Source organism: Chionomys nivalis, chromosome 17 (assembly GCF_950005125.1).
Source record: "Chionomys nivalis chromosome 17, mChiNiv1.1, whole genome shotgun sequence".
In the NCBI taxonomy this organism is placed as follows: Eukaryota; Metazoa; Chordata; class Mammalia; order Rodentia; family Cricetidae; genus Chionomys; species Chionomys nivalis.
In genome coordinates, this window is record NC_080102.1 from 41,019,185 (window position 1) to 41,042,789 (window position 23,605).

A 23,605-nucleotide genomic window follows, 5' to 3' on the forward strand; every position below is an offset into this window, starting at 1 on the left:
CTGCTACTGCTGCCTGCTTTATCCACTTGAATCCTGGTAGCCAGCCTGGGGAAGTAATGCCACACTACAAGGCCTGTTCTCTGGTAGGGAATTCAGCTTCGACATAATGATCATACTCCAGAAACATCCTCAGAACTCTGTGGTGAGTCTTCAAAGGTGGAACTCAGAATGCTTTTTCGACCTCACTGAGATCTGTGTAATGTTATACAGGGAAGACTATTAAAATTTATCCAGTCAGCACAGTGCCAATGCCGTGTGGATCTGTCACTGCATAGAGGGCGCTTTGTGCAGTCTGTCTGTAAAAGTGTCCCATATGCCCACCAGAAGCAAATCACAGTAGTTACACTAGCTCATTTTGGCTGGGCAGGTAGTTCAGTGAAGAGCTTGCCTAGCAAGGACAAGGCTCTGGCTGGTCCTCCTGAATACACCCACCCCATAAACACACCAGAGGAAAGAGAGAGCACTAATTTCTCTTTAGTAAATCACCGCACAGGTGTTCTGAAAGATAGATGGTGATGCTATTCATATTGCAGAGCATCCATGTGGGAGACAGCAGTCCCCATTCTGAACACAGCATAGACTTTAACATCCGGGTTATAACGGCATCTACAGGTAGAATGTTCCTTCTCTCTCCCTGCTGCCTCCGCTGTAGTCAGCTTGCCATGGCACACCAGGAGCCCCCGTGGTAACATTTACATGTGGTCAGTTCTGGTATAGATAAAGTGGCCAGGGCAGGAGAGAAGAGATAAAGGCCATTTATGAATGGTCTTTCCTCTGCATGGCTGATGGCATGGAGTATGAGCTGGAATAAAGATGTCTTCTACAACTATCTTTCCAGGAGGGAAGGGCTGCGGCCACAGTAAGCCTTCCCTGTACCACAGCAGGGACTTGAGCTGTTATTCTGCTACAGCCCAGGGATTGGAAGTTAAGCAGCTCCCACCGGATGCCCCTCAGTTGATTCAAGCTAGTATAAACAAATCACACAGGACCTGGCTGAAACACACTGGACTGAAGACAGCAGGCAAATGTGTGGTTCTGCTGTTTCCAATATGGATGCTCAATTCCTGGTGTGGAAAGTATCAAAACGCCACATAACACCACAGTGGCCAATGCAGCTTGCTTCAGAACGTGAGCGGCTCGGCCCCAGCTGACCAGGAGCAGCGACTCCCCATGCCCCGGCATCACAAGACAGCTGTACTGCATACCTCTAGCTAAGAAAGGACCAAGCCTCAGAGGAGACATGATTTCTGTGCATGCCCACGATGCACATGGCCTTAGTTACGTTTCTTCCTGCAGTGGTGAAATCCCTAACCTGGCCGACAGGCAGTTTCGGGCACCAGGCAGTGAGTGGTAGAGCAGAGTCTGCTCAGCCATGGAAGCTTGTAACACAGAGCAGTTTCAGGGAAGGGCCAGGGTAGAGGCATGCTACCCCCAGGACACAATGCCCCCGCCATGAGTTTGTTCCTCAACCAGGCTACCCCTCCCAAAGCTCAACCACAGGTTGACAGTCTACTCCAGATTTAAATCCAATACTGGGCTAATCCACCCATGAAGGCAATCCTCATTATCCAGTCACTTCCCAGGAGTCCATCAGCTGTCAAAGCCTCATTCAAGGGCCTGTAGAAGACAATTCCTTGTTACCCTGACACACAGCATCATAGGGTTAAAAATCTGCAAGTTGGTGTCCTAGCTAGGGTTGTTATTGTTGTGATGAAACACCATGACTGGCTGGGCAGCAGTGGCGCACGCCTTTAATCCCAGCACTTGGGAGGCAGAGGCAAGCAGATCTCTGTGAGTTCGAGACCAGCCTGGTCTGTAAGAGCTAGTTCCAGGAGAGGCACCAAAGCTACAGAGAAACCCTGTCTCGAAAAGAAAGAAAGAAAGAAAGAAAGAAAGAAAGAAAGAAAGAAAGAAAGAAAGAAAGGAAGGAAGGAAGGAAGGAAGGAAGGAAGAAAGGAAATGACCAAAAGTAATTGAGAAAAAAGGTTTATTTGTTACACTTTCACACTATTGTTCATCATTGAAGGAAATCAGGACAAGAACTCAAACAGAGTAGGAACCTGGAGGCAGGAGCTGATGCAGAGGCCATGGAGGGGTGCTGCTTACTGCTTGCTTCATATGACTTGCTCAGCCTGCTTTCTATAGACCAGGACCACCAGCCCAGGGATGTCACCATCCATAATGGCCTGGGCCCTTCTCTATTAGTCACCAATTAAGAACATTCCCTACAGGCTTGCCTACAGCCTCATCTTAGGGAGGCATTTTCTCAATTGAGGTCCCCTTCTGAGGATGACTTTAGCTGTGTCACGATGACATAAAACTATCTATCACAGTCAGACAACTGCAGTCAAGAGTATTGTACTCTGGCATCAGGGGCTGAGTACAATGTGGCAAGAAGAGAAGAGGGCATGTCCCACAGGGGACATCTAGCTCTTGTTCTTGCAAACAGCAGAGAACTGTGAGATTGGTGAATACTTTTCTCACTGATTTCATATTTCTTTTATTTTTAAATGTTTACCAATTTGTTTACTTGTTTTGCACAGTATACATGTGGAGGACACCTGTGGGAATCTGTTCTCTCCTTTCATCATGAGGGTGCTAGGGACTGAACTCAGATCATTGGGATTAACAGCAAGTACCTTTACCTGTCCAGCCATCTTGCTGGCCCTCTCTCTGACGCTGACATTCTGCCATTTCAACATGATATAACTGGTTAGGCATTTCTTTACCTTCATCTGGCTAGAGTGTCAGCTGTTATCTTTTTATCCCTGTGCTCTTTCTCTTCCATGTCTGTGGTTTGAATGTTCCCCTCCAAATTTTGGCCTTGTGTATTAAAGTAGGGCCTTGAAGACCTTATCAGTGATGAGGTGGCTGGTCCTTGCACCCCTCGCCTTCCTCCAGTAAGACACATGGAGAGGCTGTGGTGCTGGGGCCTTCATCTAGGACTTCCTGACCTCTAGAACTCTCCGAAATAGTTTCCAATCTTAGAAATCACCCAGGCTGTGTATTCTGTTAAAGGCATACAAAACAAAAGAGGACAGATCTCTTGGAAGGGGACTCCTCCGAGTCTCTGTCCCTTGTGCCCATCCTCTGTTTTGCACCTCTGTGTCCTTCTGCGCTACATCCTTCAGAACTGCCTTCCTCCACTAGTGTGCTCTCCAGCTGTGTTTACTCCACTGTTCTCGCCAACCTGCTCAATCTGCACCTATAGTGTTCAGCACCATGCGTCCCATCGTGCACCAGCACTATCGGAAGTGCTCTCCTGCTTGGTTTCCCCCTGTGGTGGCCCCCTTGGCTTTGCCTCTTGTCTTCTTTACTTCAAATGGACAGCAAAACTCAGCATAGGAACTCACTATGATGTGGACAGCGATTCATTATGACTTGGTTGAAGCCCAAAGAGCCCAAGCCGACTACGGAAAGTATCCTCCTCTGGACTCCAATTTTCGTTTTATTTTGGTCTCCTAGAGGAGCCCCACTCTTAATAGCCCACTAACACATTAAAATGCCTATTTCTATATATTTCACTTTTTATTCAGCATTTTACTTATGTTCCGTATAAATGATGTTCGTGGCACATATCCACAGAAGGAGACTTAATTAGAATGCATGGTCTCCAACCATCAAGAGAATTCAGCTTCATAATGAGTCATAAATCTTTCAAATTTGGTTTAAATATTTAACCCTTTATAGTTAAGAAAGTAACTTAGGATCCTTCTCATCTCAAATCATCAGACTAAGGTTTCATAATAAGACATACACAAAAAGAACTCTTACTTTTGGTTTTTCCAGCGTTTTAGTTATTTTTATACAAAGACTATTCAAAGCAGGATATGGTACACACAACAATACTATTCTACAAATGGAGTGGGATTGGATCAAGAGTGTGGATACGGAATCTGTAAAGGAAGTGGTCGTTCTTCTGAGCAACTGTGGGAAGCAGCTTAGTCTGTGACGCATTCAACACCAAATAGAGCACTTGGGCCTCCCAGCCGCAGTTGACATATGGATATGTTTCTGGTGCTGTGATGGGTTACCCAAGACTGGGCAATTTATAATGGAAAGAATTGTTTAGGTTCATGGTTAAGGAGCTGGTTAAAGAACTGGATGGTCCAAGGTAGGGGTCTCTAGTGAGGGCCTAACACTCCTTCAGCTGGTGGCAGAAAGTGGAAGAGCAGGCAGGCCCATGAGGAAGAGCAGGCGGGCCCATGAGGAAGAGCAGGCGGGCATGTGGAAGAGCAGGCCCATGAGGAAGAGCAGGCGGGCCCATGAGGAAAAGCAGGCGGGCACGTGTGGAAGAGAGATCCCGAGAGACTCTGGCTTCACAGAAGCCACTCCTGAAGATAAATGATCTAGTCCCATGAGAGCAAGAGCCTACTATCATAGACACAGTACAACCTTTTCCACCGGTTCTTACCCCAAAACCAAAGGCTTTCCATTGGGCCCCACTCCCAACAATGCCAATCAAGAAATTAGGGTTAATGTGTTAATTTCTGGGGACCCATTCAAACCACAGAGAGGGCCTGATATCTGTCACCGCAGAGAGAGTTACTTCACTAGTGTTTTTTTTGGTTTTTTTTTAATATTTATTTATTATGTATACAATATTCTGTCTGTGTGTATGCCTGCAGGCCAGAAGAGGGCACCAGACCTCATTACAGATGGTTGTGAGCCACCATGTGGTTGCCAGGAATTGAACTCAGGACCTTTGGAAGAGCAGGCAATGCTCTTAACCGCTGAGCCATCTCTCCAGCCCTTCACTAGTGGTTTTTAAATTATGACTTAACAAAAAGAAAGTCATGAAATTTGTTCTCATGGGCTGGCAATACAGTTGCATGGAAAAAGCACTCCTAGCATGTGTGTGTTCTCTGGGCTCAATCTCTTACCACCATTTAAAAAAAAAAAAAAAAAAAAAAAAAGGACCACTGAACCATTTTAAGTACATAGTTCAGTAGCATCCAGCATGTTCAAGACGCTGTGCAGAAGTCTTAAGGGCCACATCTCCCTATCACCTGTGCCCCCCATTGCCCACAGTTCCCCATCACCCACGGCTCTCTATTGCCTCTTCCTCCTGCTGCAATGTTTGTGCCTAAGCTGCAGGGGGGAGGGGAAGGGGGACAGGGCGTCTACTGTGACTCTATAAAGGCAATACTGAAAGGCGCTAACTGCACAGGATCAGACTTATTTCTACTTATGTGCGAAGAGTGTACCACCTGTATGTAGGTATTTACACCTGAGTAAGTGCAGTGCCCATGGAGGCCAGAAGTGGGCACTGGATCCCAGGAACCAGAGCTATAGTCAGTTGTAAACTCCCAGACATGGGTGTTGGGAAATGAACTCAGGTTCTCTGGAAGAGCTACACGGGCTTTTATACTGCTGAGTCATCTCTCTAGCCCCCAAATTAAATTATTGTAAGTGTTTGCATAGTTCCACAGAAAGTGAGGCTTATTCACAGAGTCAGATAAGCAGTGACTAATTTTCTCACCAAAACAGCATCTCCTAAGCCACAAACTGGAACCCAAAGCATTCCTGTTGACAGAGCTACTGAAGGTTATGTGGCAGGCCCCACAGGCTACAATGAGCCAGTGAGCCCTACATTTCTGCTAAAACTATAAAGCATAGTGGTGACCTTACAAAACCTTTAACATCCTGTTTTCTCCATCCAACAAACACTATTCCCAGTTCAATGAATGGTACAAAAATGTACAAAAACAACAAATATCAAATCTGAAACATTAGCATCTTACTTCAAAATTAAAATCTGTTTTTCTTTCCAGATTTAAAATACATTGTACACAGGATATTTTAAAACCTAACTTTGACCTGCTATGTTTATGTTCTATTACAGCCTCGTTCTTTCTAAATAAAACTTTGACTGACGATTAAACCCCTAAACGTTACATGGACAGGCTCTGCCCATGCATTTTCCATGGAGACACAGGTATGAGCCAAGCATGTGCTACACACTGCAGTCCCAGCACTTGGGAGGCTGAGGCAGGAGGATCACGAGTTTAAGGCCTGTATGGGACATATGGCAAGTCTCAGTCTCAGAGAGGAAAGAAAGTGATATAGATGTGTGACTCTGGCTCTAATGGCCTGGGTTGTGACTCTGATACATCATTTCAAATGTCAAATGTTAATACGAGTGACAAAAACCCACTTACCTCTTTATAATGTTTATATTTAGATCAATTCCACCGAACCTGGACAGGAATTCGAGGTATGGCACGTTCCCTGAGCTGGTGAGTGGGATCTATGGTCAGACAGGAAGCATGACAACGTGTTAGAGAACTGAGGCTCCAGCCATAGACACAGAGCAGACTTCTGTGTCGTGAAAAGTTGTAACATCGAAGCTGCTAAGGGAACAGAAACATTAGTAAACATTTGTGAGTCCTTCCCAGGAGTCAGAGCTGATCACGTCCTCAGAAAGCGTGGTATGAGGCAGGGAAAAGCCAACATGTGTGTATAACATTACCAAACACCTGACCTGAACTCACCGAACATCTACATACAAATCAAGCAGAAGCCTCACAAACATCTCCTATGTGTTATGTGTACTAGAAGCGGAGGGGAGAGCAGAGACATCCATCTAGTTTCAAGAGAGAGACTGTCGCTGTTAAGAGTTATTCTTCTAGTACATTTCTAGTATAATTATTTAGCTATTGGGGAAGCGGTGTCATGCTGTGTCATGCAGAGGTCAGAGGACTGCTGGAGGAAGTAGCTCTCCTCTTCCCCCATACGGGCTCCAGGGACTGACCTCAGGCTGTCAGGCTTATGGGCAAGCATCTGTATCCACTGAGCCACCTCACTATAAAGGATACTGTTGGGTCAAGTGAGTCAATATGAATTATAGATTAAACAAAATGATTAAATCAATTGAGATGGGCACTGCACTATGATCACACCAGAGATCAGTCCTTGTTTTTAGGAAATCTATACCCTGAAGTCAGAAAGAACTGTGAGACTGTCAGCTTCTTCGGTGTTTGAAGACTTTCTCCAGAAAACAAAATGCACTTCAGTGTGTTGAAGATCCATGACCTCCCTTGCACAGGGAGCAGAAGAATTAACCTCATGAAAACAGCTGCATTGCTGAAAGCAAACCACAGAGTCAATACAAGTCCCATAAAAATTCCAATGATATTTTTCACAGGAGAAACAAACAAACAAAACAAATCCTACAATTCATACGGAAACACAAAGATCCCAAATTGCACTACAGAGCCTTGGTAACAAAACCAGGCTGGTACTGACACAAACATAGATGTCGATCGATAGAGCAGACTGAAGGACCGAGAAGGAAAGCTACACACTCCAGCCACCTCTTTCCCAACGAAGGGCCAAGTACACACTAGAGAGAAGTTGGTCTCCAACTCTTGGCCCATGATGCTGAAACACTGGACACTCAAAGGCTGAAGACCAAACTACATCTCAGGCTCGCCCTGTGCCATTAAAAAAAAAAAAAGGAAAGAAAAAAAGCATCAATGACATCAAGGACATTTATGTAAGACCTGAAACACTGACTCCACTGGAGGAAAATGCAGGAGAGATGCTTGAAGATCTAGGCACAGAAAAGGACTTTCTGAAAAGTACACCAACTGCTCAGGAACTCACTGCACACAGTTCAAAGCTCTTCAGCAGAGGAAACCAACACCAGGGTGAAGCAACAGGCACGGGACGAGAAAAAAGCTATGCCAACTGGTCATCTGACAGGAAATTAGGATCCAAAATATACTGAATAGCCAAAGAACAGATAATCATCAAGCAGGTGAATGAGTTGAAGAAACTGTTCTCAGAGCATACGTGGCTAAGGAACACTCGAAAAGATGTTCAACCTCCCTTGTTACCAGGGAGATGCAAATCCAGTCTACAAGGTGGTCCTCGGGGGATGCAGTGGGTAACAGTGCTTGTTCTGCAGACACGAGGACCTGTGTTTGAATTCTTGACACCCGTATAAAAAAATAAAATAGAGGGCTGGAGAGATGGCTCGGCGGTTAAGAGCATTGCCTGCTCTTCCAAAGGTCCTGAGTTCAATTCCCAGCAACCACATGGTGGCTCACAACCATCTGTAATGAGATCTGGTGCTCTCTTCTGGATAGCTGTATACATAATAAATAAATAAATAGATAAATTTAAAAAAAAATAAATAAAATAGAAAAGATAGAAATATTTTTTTTAAAGAAAGGGCATAGATATACATACCTGCAAACCCAGCACTGAGAGTGGAGCCAGGTGGACCCCAAGAGCTGTCCAGCCAACAATTCTAAGCTGACATAGTGAGTTTCCTGACTAGCGAGATCCTGCTGCCATGGAGGAAGACATGATGTTATGCTCTGACCTCTACATGTGCATACTTGCACACTGACAAGGACATACAACCACACAGAGAGACACGTGCACACACAGCACTAGAATTAAAATCTTAAGTGACATGATTAATTTTTTTAAAGCTACAATGTGTTTCTATCCCACTCCAGTCATTTGGAAAGCAAACAAACAACCATATCAACAAAGGCTGGCCTTTGAGGGAAAGGACCTGCATGCTGTGCGGGAATGGAAGTTAGTGCAGCCATTACAGAAACCAATACGCAGGGCCCTTCTGAAACTAAGAACAAGACCGCCATGAGACCCAGCTGTCCCTGGGTCCACAGTGACGAACCCTACATCTGCACACCATAGAGATATTTAGACACCCGTGTGTATCACGACACCATTCACAACAGCCAAGCGATGAACCGGCTATGCATCTGTCTGCAGATGAAGGGAGGAAATGTGGGGAACGTAACAGCTCTGAAGAATGAGATCGTGTCAATTTCAGGGAAATGGATAGAGCTGGAGGTTTAAGGGAGTAAGTTAGACTCAGGCAGATATATAAACGTGCTTTCTCTTACACAAGTCTAAGTCTGAAATAAAATTTAGCCTTCTGGCTAAATTAAGGGTAAAAATAGGACATAGGAAAGTAAAAAAACAGACTGTTGGGGAAAAGGGAAGGGAATGAAAAAGTGATGGGGTTGAGTATGATTAAAGTATGCTACAGCACAGGGTGCGGTGCAGCATTTAACCCCAGCACTAGGGAGACAGAGGCAGGTGCATCTCTATGAGCTCCAGGCTTACAGAGTGAGTTCCAGGACAGCAAGGGCTGTTATACAGAGAAACCCTGTCGAAAGAAAGAGAGAGAGAGAGAGAGAGAGAGAGAGAGAGAGAGAGAGAGAGAGAGAGAGAGAGAGAGAGAGAAAGGGAGGGAGGGAGGGAGGGAGGGAGGGAGGGAGGAAGGAAGGAAGGAAGGAAGGAAGGAAGGAAGGAAGGAAGGAAGGAAGGAAGGGAGGGAGAGTGCTACAAACACATAGGGAATAGCAAGACCATTGTTTGTACCATAAGTCTTCAATAATAAAAATATATGTACTGGACTGAGGTGATGGCTCAGAGGTTAAGAGCATTGACTGCTCTTTTAGAAAACCTAGGATTGGTTCCTAGTGCCCACAAAATGGTTTCCAAGGGATATGGTGCCCTCTTCTGGCCTCTACAAGCACTGCACATACATGGTGCATAAACAGAGGCAAACACACACATAAAATAAAAATAAATAAATCTTTTAAAAATATGTACAATGTACATGTTGAGTATATTGCTTGCATATATGCCTACACACACACACACACACACAAGCTAAGATCCCAGGAGAACAAAATAAAGGGACTCTTGTGCCACAGATAACTCCAAACCGAGGGACATAGGATTACTGTGCCACAAATGCTTTAGTATCATTCTTAAGGAAGATTTTCTGAAGGTTCAGAATTATTTCCAATACAAGACTAATTTTTTAAATGAAGGTAGTTATTAAAGAAGGATAAAAGATTTTGAATCTAAATAAACATAAGAATAGATCAATATAAATATTTTATAATAAGTCTCATACAGGTTCACATAATGTAATGATCCCCAAGTCTGCACAACTGAACTGATATTTACTTAGCCTGGAAGTATCAGCCTCAAAGTCTAATATCTCAATGTTCCCCAAAGGATAAATTTCTCTTCCCCATTTAAAACATGTGTAACTAGGAAATGAGGCCAGAGGGATGCTGGCTTATGATACGTCTCTGGAGAAGCTTTTCCTGCAAAGGGCACCTGTGACTCCCACGTCTGGTAGTATGTATGTATTTCAGGAGATACGGTAGTAGCAGGTGCTCAGAAGTGTTCCTAACATGGCAAAAGATGGGCAAAAACAGGTCAAATGTGTGGCTCAAGACTGGATGCTCTCAGTGACAAGATAAAAGAGAATGGGGACCTGGAGGGAAGGCTCCGTCAGTAAAGAAAGGACCTGAGCCGGGTGGTGGTGGCGCACGCCTTTAATCCCAGCACTCGGGAGGCAGAGACAGGCGGATCTCTGTGAGTTCAAGGCCAGCCTGGTCTACAAGAGCTAGTTCCAGGACAGGAACCAAAAGCTACAGAGAAACTCTGTCTCAAAAAAATCAAAAAAAAAAAAAAAAAAAAAAAAGACCTGAGTTTAATCCCCAAAAGCCAAATGGACTTTGGGAGCTCAGTCCAGTGCTCCACTATGGGTGTCTGTCTCTATCTCCACCATCGCCGGACAAAGGTTCTATGGTGATATTCAAGATATTCATCAGTGTGGCTATGGGACAAGGGCAGAAGAAGAAAGAAGATGAGCAAGAAAGTCAGGACAGCGAGGGGTTGGTCCACCCACTGAGACAGTGTGACTGATCTAATGGGAGCTCACCAAGGACAGCTGGACTGGGACTGATGGAGCATGTGATCAAACCAGACTCTCTGAATGTGGCTGACAATTGGGGCAGACTGAGAAGCCAATGATAATGGCACTGGGATTTGTCTCTACTGCATGTGCTGGCTTTTTGGGATCCTAGTCTATTTTGATGCATACCTTCCTAGACCTGGATGGAGCGGGGAGAGCCTTGGACTTCCCACAGGGCAGGGTACCCTGTCTTAGGACTGGGGGGGAGGGGAAAGGGGAATGGGGGAACGGGAGGAAAATGGGAAGAGGTGGAAATTTTGAATGGTATTATTTATAAAGCAATTTAAAAAAAAATCTGAGAGTCCGACATGTGCTTATAATCCCAGTGCTGGGGAGGTAGAGACAGGAGGATCCCTGGGGTTCACTGTCAAGCAGCCTGGCCTATGTGGTAAGTTCCAGAACAACGAGCAAGCCTGTCTCAAAAACAAGGTGGACAGTCCTGAGAAACATTTGACATTCTCTTCTGATCTCCATATGCACACGAACACACGTATATATACACACATACACATGCACACACACTTAAGTTGAAAAAGAATGAGAAGACATTTGCCAGATTACAGCCAATAAACGGGCACACACGTAGACAAACACGTGGACTTCAGGAGGCAAGTTCTGGTGCTGGATCTGGGCTGCAGAAGGAGGAGTTTCACAATTTGTATTTACCATCAAATGTTCCCATAACCCTGGTCTCCAACTTAGAATACCAAAAAGCCAAACCACAACTTAGCTCTCTGAAATCCATTTTCTCACAAGACATTTTATTTTTTAAATGACCTAAGAATAGGCTGGGGAGATGGCTGACAGGGTAAAACACTGCACAAACAGGAAGACCCGAGATCACATCCCACACACCTATGGAAATACTAGGCAAGGAAGCATGTACGTGTAACCCCACGCTGAGGGTGCAGAGAGACAGGTAAATAATGGAGCTTGGGGGCCAACTAGTCTAGCCAATCAGTGAGCTCCAGGTTCAGTGAGAGACCCTGTCTCCAAAAATAAGGTAGGGAGCAATAGAAAGGCATTCAAAGTTGACCTCTGCCCTCCACACACACGGAGAGAGAGAGGTCCATGTCAGTACTTGGAGACTCTTCATGGAAACAATGGTGCAGAGCAGGCCACAGCAAAGTCTACAGTGCCCCAACACTAAAGCATCCTGATGTGGCTCTCCAGTGAACACTAGAGCTAAAGGATGTGTAAATGGCTTCTGGAAAGCTCTATTCTAATTGCTAGGGCAAATTATTATAAAACCGTTCTTGGTTTTGTACATTTCTGGTTGGGCTACCGACTGAGGAAGAAGGGTGTCACCCATGAACTAATCATGAACTCACAGTGACCTTGGCCCCCATCACTGACCACAGATCTAGAGGTTCCAGGCCCTAAGGAAGCATGCCTGGTGTTGGAGAAAGAGCCAGTTCACAGTACCTTCTTCTAAAAATGACGTTATATGTCATGGTTTCTGTATTTCTTCTCCTACACAGCTGTTTAGCTTGGGGAGATTATCACCACTGTCAATTGACATCAGACCATGGCTGTAAGGACATAGCAGGGATTTTTTTTTTTTTTTTTTGTCTGTTTGTTTGTTTCAAGACAGGGATTCTTTGGGTAGTCCTGGAATTCACTCTGTGAGTTCCTGGAACTCACTTGTAGGAACTCGGATCAGTTCAAGGCTGTCCTTGAACTCACAGAAATCCACCTGCCTCTGCCTCCTGGGTGCTGAGATTCAAGGCATACACCAACACCGCCTGGCTAGAGATTATATTTTAATTCTCCACTTGGTATAAAGTGTCTGCCCAGTGTTTACAAGGGTAAATAGTCTTCTTAAGTCAGAAATAGCCCCATGTGACAGCCACTCCACCCTCAGCAGGTCCCCAAGAGAGTGAGAGTCTCTGTCCATACAAACCCTGGAGAGTCAATGTTCACGGCAACAACATCCACAAATGGCAGAGAGCAGAAATGACTTAGAGATCCCCAAGGCTGGAAAGTTTGGCGCATCCACACATGGGCCCAGACGACAGCCATGGAAAGGACTCTAGTGCTACCCTAACCCCCGGTGAGCACTGAACATGCTAAGTGAAAGTAGCCTAACATGCAAGCACACACATGGTGTGGTTCCATTTGTATGAAATACTCGACACCTGGGAGTCAGGCAGATATCTGTGAGCTCAAGGCCAGCTGCATCTCTACAGTGAGTTCCAGGCCAGCCAGAGTTACATAGCAAGACACTATCAGGAAGGAAGGAAGGAAGGAAGGAAGGGAGGGAGGGAGGGAGGGAGGGAGGGAGGGAAAGGAAGGAAGGAAAAGGAAAGGAAAGAAAATAAAAATAAACATTTGGCATCTCCAGTGTCAGCGAGTGCATTAGTCACTCCTGGTAGATAAAAGAGGGTGGGGTGGGAGCAGTTCCTAACGAGCCTGGGCTCATTAGGTATGCAGGGCATATACATTCTATCTTCACTAAGCTGCTATTAAAAATGTAGACAGCAGTGAGTCTCTCTTTGACTCGGGCACTCTGGCTCAGCCTGTGACGTCCTCTGCTGCCATGTTACTGCAGGAAGATTCTGAGCAAACGGCAGGCGGCCTCCAAATACAAGAGGAGGTACTGGGGAGAGGAGTCATGAAACAGGAAGGCTAGTCAAGAAAACATGCTAAGGATGGCAGGGTCCAGACATCGTACTCACTGAGCAGGCAGCTACAGTCCTGAGAAAAGATAGGTAGCCACCCCGGAACACTGGAGAAAATGGGAGACAATTGTCTTGAGCCATGGGCTTTGTGTGGTCACCCAGAAAAGGGCAGAATGTGAACGCAGAGAGCCATGTGTGTGAACAAATGAACTCCTAGAGCTCTGCCCACCAGGAAGGCTCCAGGGATGGCCTCCCAACAATGGGAGCCGCCCTCCACCTAAACCCTTCATCCAACCAGAGTGAGCCAAGCTCTGGAGAGCAGGTGATTCCAGGACTCAAGCAAGGTGGCTCCAGAAAAGGTTGGTCTGTCTTAAAAGGCAAACAAGTCCTCAAGGAGTAATAGAGTTGTGTCCAAGGCTGGGGAAGCACACTAGAGGGGCTGCTGCCGGCTGCACGGGGATGAATTAAACACCAAAGTGAATAAATAATGAATTCCTAACCCACTTACTAGGAGACCTCCAGTCTCTGCAAATATGGAAACAGTGGGTGAACAGATTGAAAGTCAGATGAGAAACGGAATATTTACTAATCTGAAAGTTTCCCTCATGGAATATTAACTACAAAGTGCACACCCCAGAAGGTCTGACAGATCTCCCTTTGTGAAGTGGCCAAGGCAAGTGTCGGCAGCTCCGGGACACACAGGAATGAAGTGTGACCCGAGAAGAGCTTGAGGTCACTGCTGGGATACACACACAGTCCCACAAGAGATGCTGCCAACACCTGCTCCCGAGGAAACCCCAGGCAAACCCACATGGGGTCTTCTGTGGCAGCAGAATGTAAAGGCAGGGAAAGATGGGGGAACTGTCCCAGACTGACAGTGATGAACTGTTACCCAAATCAAGGGCAGAGTCTGACTGTAACCTAGACCTGCAAGGTGGGTGTGGGGCGAAGGCATGGAACTCTGGGGTTGAGCTGGGCATCATGAGGCGGGGGAGTCTCTACTTGAACAGCTGGGCTGTGGCTGATAGGAGGCAGCACCTTGGTTTGAAGGAAATCTACACTACAGCACCTGCAGGTAATGAGTTTTTTCTCAAATGGCTTGGGAAAAAGGTGTTCTCTGAGTTCTACACCCAACTTGTCTATGACTTTGCTTTGAAAACACAAGGCTATGACAGTGATAGACTGATAATTCTGGGGGGGGGGGAATCAGGAAAGAGCAGGTTTTAGAGGGAGTTGAAACCTAAAAGGGGCAGGTAGTGGGAGAACTTCTCTCAGTTCTTAGTTGTATTTAGCTTCAGGCTCCCCAACTTTTGCACAATGGTCTTTAAGCTGCATGCATGAGCGTGTGTGTGTGTGTGTGTGTGTAAGTTTATATTGTACACATATGTGTATGTATATGCTTGTGTGTGTGCATATGTATGATGTATGTGTGTGTAGTATAGGTGTTTCTTTTGTGAACGAACACTCCAATGTCCTTACTCTCTCCACTTGACCAATTGTGAGTTTCTACCTCATCCACTGCACAGAGAAACTTCTCTGGAGAGCTCTGGAACTGCACTAATTTGTGGGTAGATGATGCTGTCCACGCAGCAGAACAAGGCTGGGGTTTCATTGGGTTTTAGTCATTGTGTGGGACCAGGATCTGTCTCTGATGCATGATCTGACTTTTTGGGGTCCATTTTCTATGGTGGATGCCTTGTTCAGTCTTGATGCTGGGGGGAGAGGCTTGGTACTGCCTCAATTTGATGTGTCAGGCTTTGTTGACTCCCTACAGGAGGTCTTACTCTTTCTGAAGATTGGATGGGGGGTTGGGGGGAAGTGAGAGTGATGGGGAGCTGTGGTTGGTATGTAAAAGGAATAAAAAAAAAGTTAAGAAGACCACTGTGGAAACAGTGACAGATAGAAAGTTCGTAAGAGCCAGAGGTTGGAAGGACCAGAGCAGAACAATGCCTTCGGAGCAGGCCAGGACCACTGCACTTGAGAGCTCACAGCAGCAGTGATGGACTGTACAATGTCTGTGCAATATCGAGCCAGTCAACATCGCAGCAAGGAGGAGGATGGGCCTCATGAGCCCACCCCAGCTGAGGAGCTAGGAGCAGTTTGTGGCAGCTGGGAGAGGGAGAGACAGTTTTCCTTAAGGATATTGCTTTTAGTAGGTCAACCATGCTTCAGTGAATGACCCACACCCACGAGTATGTGGACAGCACAAAACAGACTTAGTGGGCTATTCAAAGAAGACAAGAGGACATAAAGTTGGGAGGGGGTTGGTGGGTCTGGGAGGAGTTAAGGGAGAAGTTGGGACGGATATTCTCAAAATACGTTATACATATTATATATAAACTCTCAAATAATTAATAGTGTATTTTAAGAGAGAGAGAGAGAGAGAACTCTGTCTCTGGCCTAGGAGGACTAATATGCAGAAGCAAGAACAACCACAGCACCATGAGGAGGGGGTGGGAGAGACACCCACCTTCTGGTGCTATAAGCTCTGCCCGAGTGTCTAGCCAACTTCAAGGAACCACATGTGTACAAGAGTCATTGCAGCATAGCCAAACACAAAAGATCTAAACTAAGAGGTGAGTTCTGACCTCTGCAGGCAAGACGGAGTTTATAGTTAGCTGTCTGTCAAAATGAAGCATTCTTCAGAGGGACAGCCAGAGGCCAGAGGCTCCACAGCATTCACACCCATGACTGGAGTCACGTGTGTTGTGGGCTATTCGTTTCACCAGGCAAAGATGTGTTACATTCATTTCTGTGTGGAATTTTACTTTAACTGTGTAAAGGTGTGTCACATTTGGCTATGTGGCATTTGTTTGATGATGTCAGGATGTGTGTCTAATTATGTAAAGATGAGTTGCATTTGTTTCACCTTGCCTGCCTAAGGCACCCTTGGTCTAATAAAGGGCTGAATGGCCAATAGCTGGGCAGAGATAGGATAGTCTCTCTGACAGGCAAAGAGAATAAAGGAGGAGGAGGAAGGAAAGAAGGAAACCCGGGGGCAAGAAGCCAGGCAGCCACCAGACAGCCAGGCAGAAGAAGCAGTGAAAGTAAGATATTCAGAAGAAAGAAAGGTAAAAAGACCCAAGGCAAAAGGTAGACAAAGAGAAACAGGTTAGTTTAAGTTAAAAGAGGTAGCCAGAAACGAGTCCAAGCTAGGCTGAGCATTTAGAACTAATAATAAGTCTCCGTGTCATGATTTGAGAGCTGGTTGGTGGCCCAAAAGAAAAAGCCTGTCCACATATGTGGCTGCTAAGCTCTAGAGATGTGGCCAATACAGGTGATTAACCGTTTTTCACTTTATTCAGTGTTAATTAACCTAAATTTCAAAAATTATACTGATTCCATTATTGAAAAATGTCTAAGTGTGTTTTTAAAAAGCTGGGGATGTGAATCTTATGTTTCAAGCAGACGTTTCACAGGCTCACAGTCAGATCAAGTCCAGTGAAGACGCCGAAGCTGTCTGTGTGTGTGCGTTCACCGTGTATAAAGACTTCAGACATGAAAAGGTAAAGTGCCAACCATTTCAACAGTGACAGAATTAAATGAAATAGTATTTGAACATTCATGATTGAATAAAACTATTATTAAAATTAATTCCTGGGCCAGCAGATGTCTCGGGAGGTAGGGGGGCTTGCTTTTGGGGCTTGCTTTCAAGACTGACAACCTGAGTTCAATTCCTGAGATTGGTAGGAGAGAATTGATTCCCACAGCTGTTCTCTGACCTCTGCATGTATGCCATGTCGTGTATACACACACACACACACACACACACACACACACAAACAAATAAATAAGAAACAGTTCATTTACTCTATTATTCACCTCTTGAGGTGACTGCTGGAAATTTATCTATATGGCGCACACATTATTTCACTGGCCCAATCTGGTATGTATCATTATCCAAACAAACTCAAATATGAACAGCCATGAGAGCAGACCTTTTCAAAAGATAAGACCGTTGTGAGAGCCAACTCAGGGATAAGCAGCGTGTTGCGTGTACCAGGCCAGGACCTGAGAGCAGCAGTCTCAGCGGTGTTTAAGGAAGAAAGAGACAAACAGAAAGGAGAAATCCAAACAAGCAAAAAGGGGAACCAAATGAAATTCTAGATCTTAATAAAAAAAATGTCTAAAGTTGCAGGCTCAGGGGATGATGGACCAATTAACAACACAGAAAGAATACGAAAAAAAAAAACCAGTAGGTTTGGGGATAGATACATGATATCTAATCTTAAAAGTACATAGAATATGATGTTTCTAAAACAGAGAAATAAGGGAGCCCACGGGGCAATACCAAATGCCCAAATGGGAGAGGATGGGATTAAAACTACATTTGACTAAACATGGTTGGGAACTTCAGAAAAACAAAGCTGAACAGAGGGGAACCCCTAAAGAACAATGTGATTTGCACAGGAAAAAAAAATCCAGAATACAGGTGTTGTCTTGAGGCCAGGGCTTCACTAGGTTGTCCAAACTGGCTTCCAAATTGTTATGTAGTCCAGACTAGTCAGGAGTTTGAAATCCTCCGGCCTTAACTTCCCTAGTTCTGGGGTCACCATGTATTCCACTACACAGAAGAAATGTGATGAACTCCTGGAGTTAACACGAGAACTGGGTGACATCTGCCCTCCACTGAACAGCTGTGTTCATAACACTTTATCCCAGGTCAGTTACATGCAAATTAGCCTGGGATGGTGCACACGTCAAATTCTAACATAAAATAGGCCTCTAAAAGCACTACCATAGCATGAAGCCAGACCTTGATTAAGAATGAAGGGGTAAAGCATGATTACACGCGTGTGTGCACATGTGTGCACAAGTGTGATTCTCATGCTGGAAAGAATGCTACTGATGCCCCTAGTTGAATTCTCCATACTTGTAGTTGCTAGGATGCTCAAAGACTTACTAATGTTGGATCCCTACCAGATTTATATCCTTTTCCCTATGGGCTATACCAGAAATCCTTACTCTTTCCACTACCCTGGCTGGGATAGACCAGTGATTGGCCCAAGGACCCTTACCATTCACATCCCTCCCCAGGCCCTGGCATTATACCAGTTACACAGCCTCTCCACCTCCCTACAGCCTGAGAGAGAACAGGCTGTCCCCCATGCCTGTGCACTATGACCTTCCTTTATCATTTCACTAATATCTACTCCAAACTCAACAGAAGAAACGTTAAATGTCCCTCCCAGACAGTCTTCCTGGAGTTCCAACCTCAGAAAAGAGAGTCTGTACACTTTGATGATCCTTGCCACAGTCCTTGGTAAACTCCATGTCTCCTGAGCCAGAAACTCCTCAAGGGTAGGAAGGAGTCAGGCCTCAGTATGTGCCCTGCCCCCACCCGGTGTCCAGCATATCATAGATGCTCCTTAACTTGCCCTTGTTTCTTAAATTCTTTAATTTACACTATTTATTGTGTGTGGACATTTGTACACTCATTGTGTGCATGTGTGCATATACGTGTGGAAAGGAATGCACACACAGAGGTCAGAAGGCAACAGTGGCTTGCCTCCTCTATCACTGCTGGTTATAGATCTGCCTGTCCCTACCCCCTCCTCATCCCCAGCACTGGTGACAGATGCATACTACTGTGCCAGTTTAAATGTGGGTCTGGAGCCCCAAACTGGGATCCTCAAGTTTACACAGCAGCCACCACATCCAGATGTTCACAACATCCCCACCCAGGAGTTGAGCCCAGGATGACTAACCCAGAGACTATCTGGGAAGCATCATAAATTTTGATGTGAGAACAAGTGCTGAGATACTATGTTCTAAAATACAAATTGAGAGACTAGAGCAACAGCTCAGAACTTAATAACATTCTCTTACAGAGAACCCCAATTTTGCTTCCAGTACCCACATCTGGTGGCTTACAAGCCACAAGGAATCTGGTACCCTCTTCAGACCTCTGCATGTACTGCATTCATATGCACATACCCCCACACATACAAACATACCAAAAAAAATTAAGCTGATCATAGAGGTGCACGCCTTTAATCCCAGTACTTGGGAGGCAGAGGCAGGTAGATCTCTATAAGTTCAAGGCTGCCATGATCCACATAGTGAGTTCCAGGAGCTACAAAGTGAGAACCGTATCTCAAAAAAGTAAGTTAGCAAACAAACAAATCTTTACATATACATAAATTGACCTAATACTTCTATATAGAAGTTTTTAAGGAAGAAAATGACAGGCACACTTTTGTGTGCAAAATATGAGCAAGTGAACGCTGATCATATCATCCGAATTGGCAGGAACTCAAGTGACTGATGAACAGTGATCGCAGCCCCAGTCGCTCGTATAGGCCAATGCAAGGACAGAACAGTCATGTTTTCCTCTGCCAGTCCCCTGGCTTCTCCAGAACAGCCCATACTGAGTGTCGCTCATCCTACCTGCGCCAGCAAGTCCTGGAACTGCTCTCTTGTGAGAGGCATGAGAAAGGCCGTGATTGCACGCTTCAGATCCCCCTTCGTCACTGTCTGGCTTTGGGTCGAGTCGAGAACCTGGAAGACCTTTTTCATTTCATCCCTTTTGTTGGAGAGCTTTTGAGACAGAATCCGTTCAACGTCTAAGAAGGAAAGGACTGGGTTGGCAACAGGTGTGGCTGTGGGTGAGACAGAAACATCTAGTGAGCGTGCTTAGACCAGGATGCAACAGACTGCAGAGCTCAGCTTCCTCTCTCATTTTCATGTCTCTGCTCAGCTAATGCCTCAGCAAGGACAGCCGAGTTTTTACCCCTGGAAGTTGGTTAGCCCAGGATCACACCCATAAGGGAAAGAAGCAAAGGTGCTCTTCCCTACAAGGACATGGGATATGAGAATTCTTGAGGAATGGAAGAAATGTATCTTATAGATCAATCTTTACTTTTACAATTATTGCGCGTGCGTGTGTGTGTGCATGTGTGCATGTATTCTTATGTATGTGGCTGAAGGAATGCCATAGCATGCATGCGGAGATCAGAGGACAGCGTGGGGGAGTGGGTTCTCTCTTTCCACCATGTGGGTCCCATTTACCAAACGCAAGTCACCAAGCTTGACAGCAAAGTGCCTTTGCCTGCTGAACCACCTCAACAGTCCTCAGTGAAGTTTTATTGTGTGTGTGTGAATACACACGTGTTCATGTGAGTGCTCATGAAAGGACATGCAGATGTGGAGGCCAGAAGCCAACACCGGGTGTCTTCATTATCTGCTCCACCTTATTTTTTGAGATGTGGCCTCTCATTAAACCTAGAGCTACCAGGTAGTGTGGTACACATCTTTAATCCCAGCATTTGGGAGGCAGAGGCAGGCAGATCTCTGTGAGTTCGAGGCCAGCCTGGTCTACAGCACTAGTTCCAGGTCAGCCAGGATGGTTACACAGAGAAACCCTGTGGAAGGGAGGGAGGGAGGGAGCGAGGGAGCGAGGGAGCGAGGGAGCGAGGGAGCGAGGGAGGGAAATAATAATAAAGTACTTATTTTAAAAGCACAAAAAACCTAGAGCTAAGGGGTCAGCAAACCCAGGGACCCTCCTCCTGTCTCTCCCTCCCTAGCAAGGCCTGCACCATCACTGTTGGTGGGTTGGTTTCAGGGATATGAACTCAATTCTCAGGTTTGCCTGGCAAGCACCTTATCCATGTGCCATCTGCTTAGCCCCTAAGTCAACCTTTACAGTATCTTATCTACCTTATATGACCTTGACAGTTTGGGGGGAAATCTTTGATTGACAGGGATCCTTTTCCTTTTCAAGACTGGGAGGTCTGGGTGTGGAACAGCCTGGGTATGGAAAGATGGCATGAAAATGTTCCCCATGCTCTGGATAAATGTCGAGGCCTTCAACTTCCTGGGGGCAGGAGGATGCTTTAGGCCTCAGAGGTCACCCGTGAAAGGTAACGGACTACTAGGCCTCCCTGACTTCTACTGTAGACAGAAACAATTGCACAGAGAAATGCAGTAATGCAATGAACCCGGGGGCACCCATCAGAGCCAGTGTGTAAGCACTGGATGCTCTGTTTGATATTCCATAGCTGGCTGAGCAAAGAGAAAGCTGAGGACAGCGGCCTGGCGAGTCCCTTGCATTTATTATAGCAGATTCCAGTGTGTGACAAAAGCTTCATTAAGGCCTTGTCTTTTTTTATTTTCACAAGGGTAGTCAGGGAGCTCAGACTCTAGGTACCTCTCTTAGAATAGGCTTTTTTTTTTTTTTTTTTTTTTTTTTTGGTTTTTCAAGACAGAGTCCTAGAACTAACTCTTGTAGACCAGACTGGCCTTGAACTCACAGAGATCTGCCTGCCTCTGTCTCACAAATGCTAGGATTAAAGGTCTGCACCATCACCACCTGCAGAACAGGCATTTCTTATCAGCCGAGAGTGAAGGCTTTCACCTCAGGTGGCCTCGGACAGATCAGGGATTCAGAGGGCACCTCAGTGACAGCTGGAATCCTTCTCTGGGCTCTCTTGGGTCACAGCGTAAGCTGCCTGAGCCACCTTTTGTCAATGGTGGGACAGGGCGATGACATGGGCTCCCAGCCATGCTGTGACAGATGTCTGCTTCACTCTTACCTAGGGTTAGGCCATGGGCAAGTCCTCCCTGTCACATCCCTGGGCTGTGCAAGTCCCCAAGAGGAGCCTGGGCTGCCTCTCACTCCCAATGCCCACGACTTCTCCAGGAAGGTAGGATGGGCAGTAAGGAACAAAGACAAGCTCCACTGAAGACCTAAAAATGAGGGGGCTGCTTTGGAGTGACAGGGTAGCTTTCTAATAGAAAGTGGGGGCACTGTTTGGAGAGGCTATGGAACCTTTAAGAAGTAGGACCTATTTGCTATCTGCTATAAACAGGTCACTTGGGGGCGGGGGGGGGGCTTTGAAGGTTATATTCAGCCATGGTGTTCTCTCTCTCTTCTCCCTCTCTCTTTTTCTCTCTGTCTGTCTCTCTCTGTCTCTGTCTCTCTCTTTGTGTGTGTGTGTGTGTGTGTGTGTGTATGTGTCTGTCTGTCAGTCTTTCTCTCTCTCTCCCTTTCCTGGTCCACTGTTATGTGAACAACATCCACCAAACACTGGTGAACTGAGCTGTTCCACCACAATGGACTGAAACCCTCTGCCACAGTGAGCTGAAAGCCTTCTTCTCCTTTGTTTCTACCAGGTCCTGTGGTCACAGTGCTGGAACTGGTCGTTCCGGAGGAGGAGGAGTAGGGATGAAGGAGGAGCGGGTGCTATGGGAACAAAGAGGACTCCAGTGGAGGAGGCAGCATGGCCAAGAACCATGAATGGTCCAGACCTTGGGCCTCATGCTCTGGTTATGGGCTGCCACCATGACATTTCCATCAACAGAGAGAACCCAAAGTCCCTCTCTTACCACATGGAGAAAGCTGGAGTGTGGAGACAGGTCAGGCCATCCCAGCAGCTCAGGGGTATGCTTATGGAGCTCCCCACAACATAAAGGTACCAGAGTGGGGCGGGCAAAGTAGGAAATTTTTAAAAAGCAGAGATGATAGAATGTTTGATTTGATGTGTCATGGGAAGTGGGAAGACAGTGAAGCCCATGCAGCCTGACAGGGTGGCCATGGTCTTTACAGAGAAAGAGTCAGAAGTTTCCAAGATGGTCAGAGGGAGCCCTCCCCATGCAGTCTTTGATCACACTGCCACTCTTATTGGCTTCTTTTCCTGTGGCTCTGATAAAATACCCTGAGAAAGCCACTTAAGGGAGACAGGGCTTATTTTTTCCACCATTCCAGGTCACGGTTGTCACCCAGGGAAGTCAAGGCAGCAGAGGCTCACATCCATGGTCATACCCATCCAGTCAAGAGCAGGCAGCAACAGATTGATGCCCATGCTGTATTCAGCTCCCTCCCCTTTACAGGCAGCCCAGGGCCTCACCCTTGAAATGGTGCTGCCCACATTCAGTGTGGGTCTCCCAGTGGTCCCATTAAGAAAATCCCTCGCGGCATGTCCACAGGCCAACCAATCCAGACAGCTCCTCTGAAGCCACACCCCCCAACCCAAGGAGATTCCTGACTGTGTCAGGTTAACAAACTAACCACCACAGTCACATTGTGGCTCCTCCCATCAAGAATAGGAAGGAGTTTTCTCCAGCCCCTGCTTGTGTACAGCTCGGCCACACCTGTGCCAGTGACCAGTGGCACCATGGGTGAGGTGTAACTGTCTTTAAAGATACTGTGTTGGGGATTTCATCCCTTGCAAACTACACCTGGGGCAGTGAAAGACAGGCTACAGAGAGAATTCCTGAATCC

The 23,605-nt window shown here is 46.1% G+C and overlaps 1 protein-coding gene across 2 annotated transcripts in view; it reads right to left on the reverse strand.

Annotated features, from left to right (window-relative positions):
• Efcab6 (EF-hand calcium binding domain 6) overlaps window positions 1-23,605 on the reverse strand; it is a 167,084-nt gene that overhangs the window by 139,752 nt on the left and 3,727 nt on the right. For both annotated transcript variants that reach the window (XM_057792082.1, XM_057792080.1), the window contains exons 2-3: window positions 19,774-19,985; window positions 6,162-6,250 (exon numbers count right to left, since the gene is read on the reverse strand). In XM_057792082.1, coding sequence (XP_057648065.1) covers window positions 6,162-6,250; window positions 19,774-19,985 — 301 coding nt within the window. The remainder of the gene's footprint in view (window positions 1-6,161; window positions 6,251-19,773; window positions 19,986-23,605) is intronic.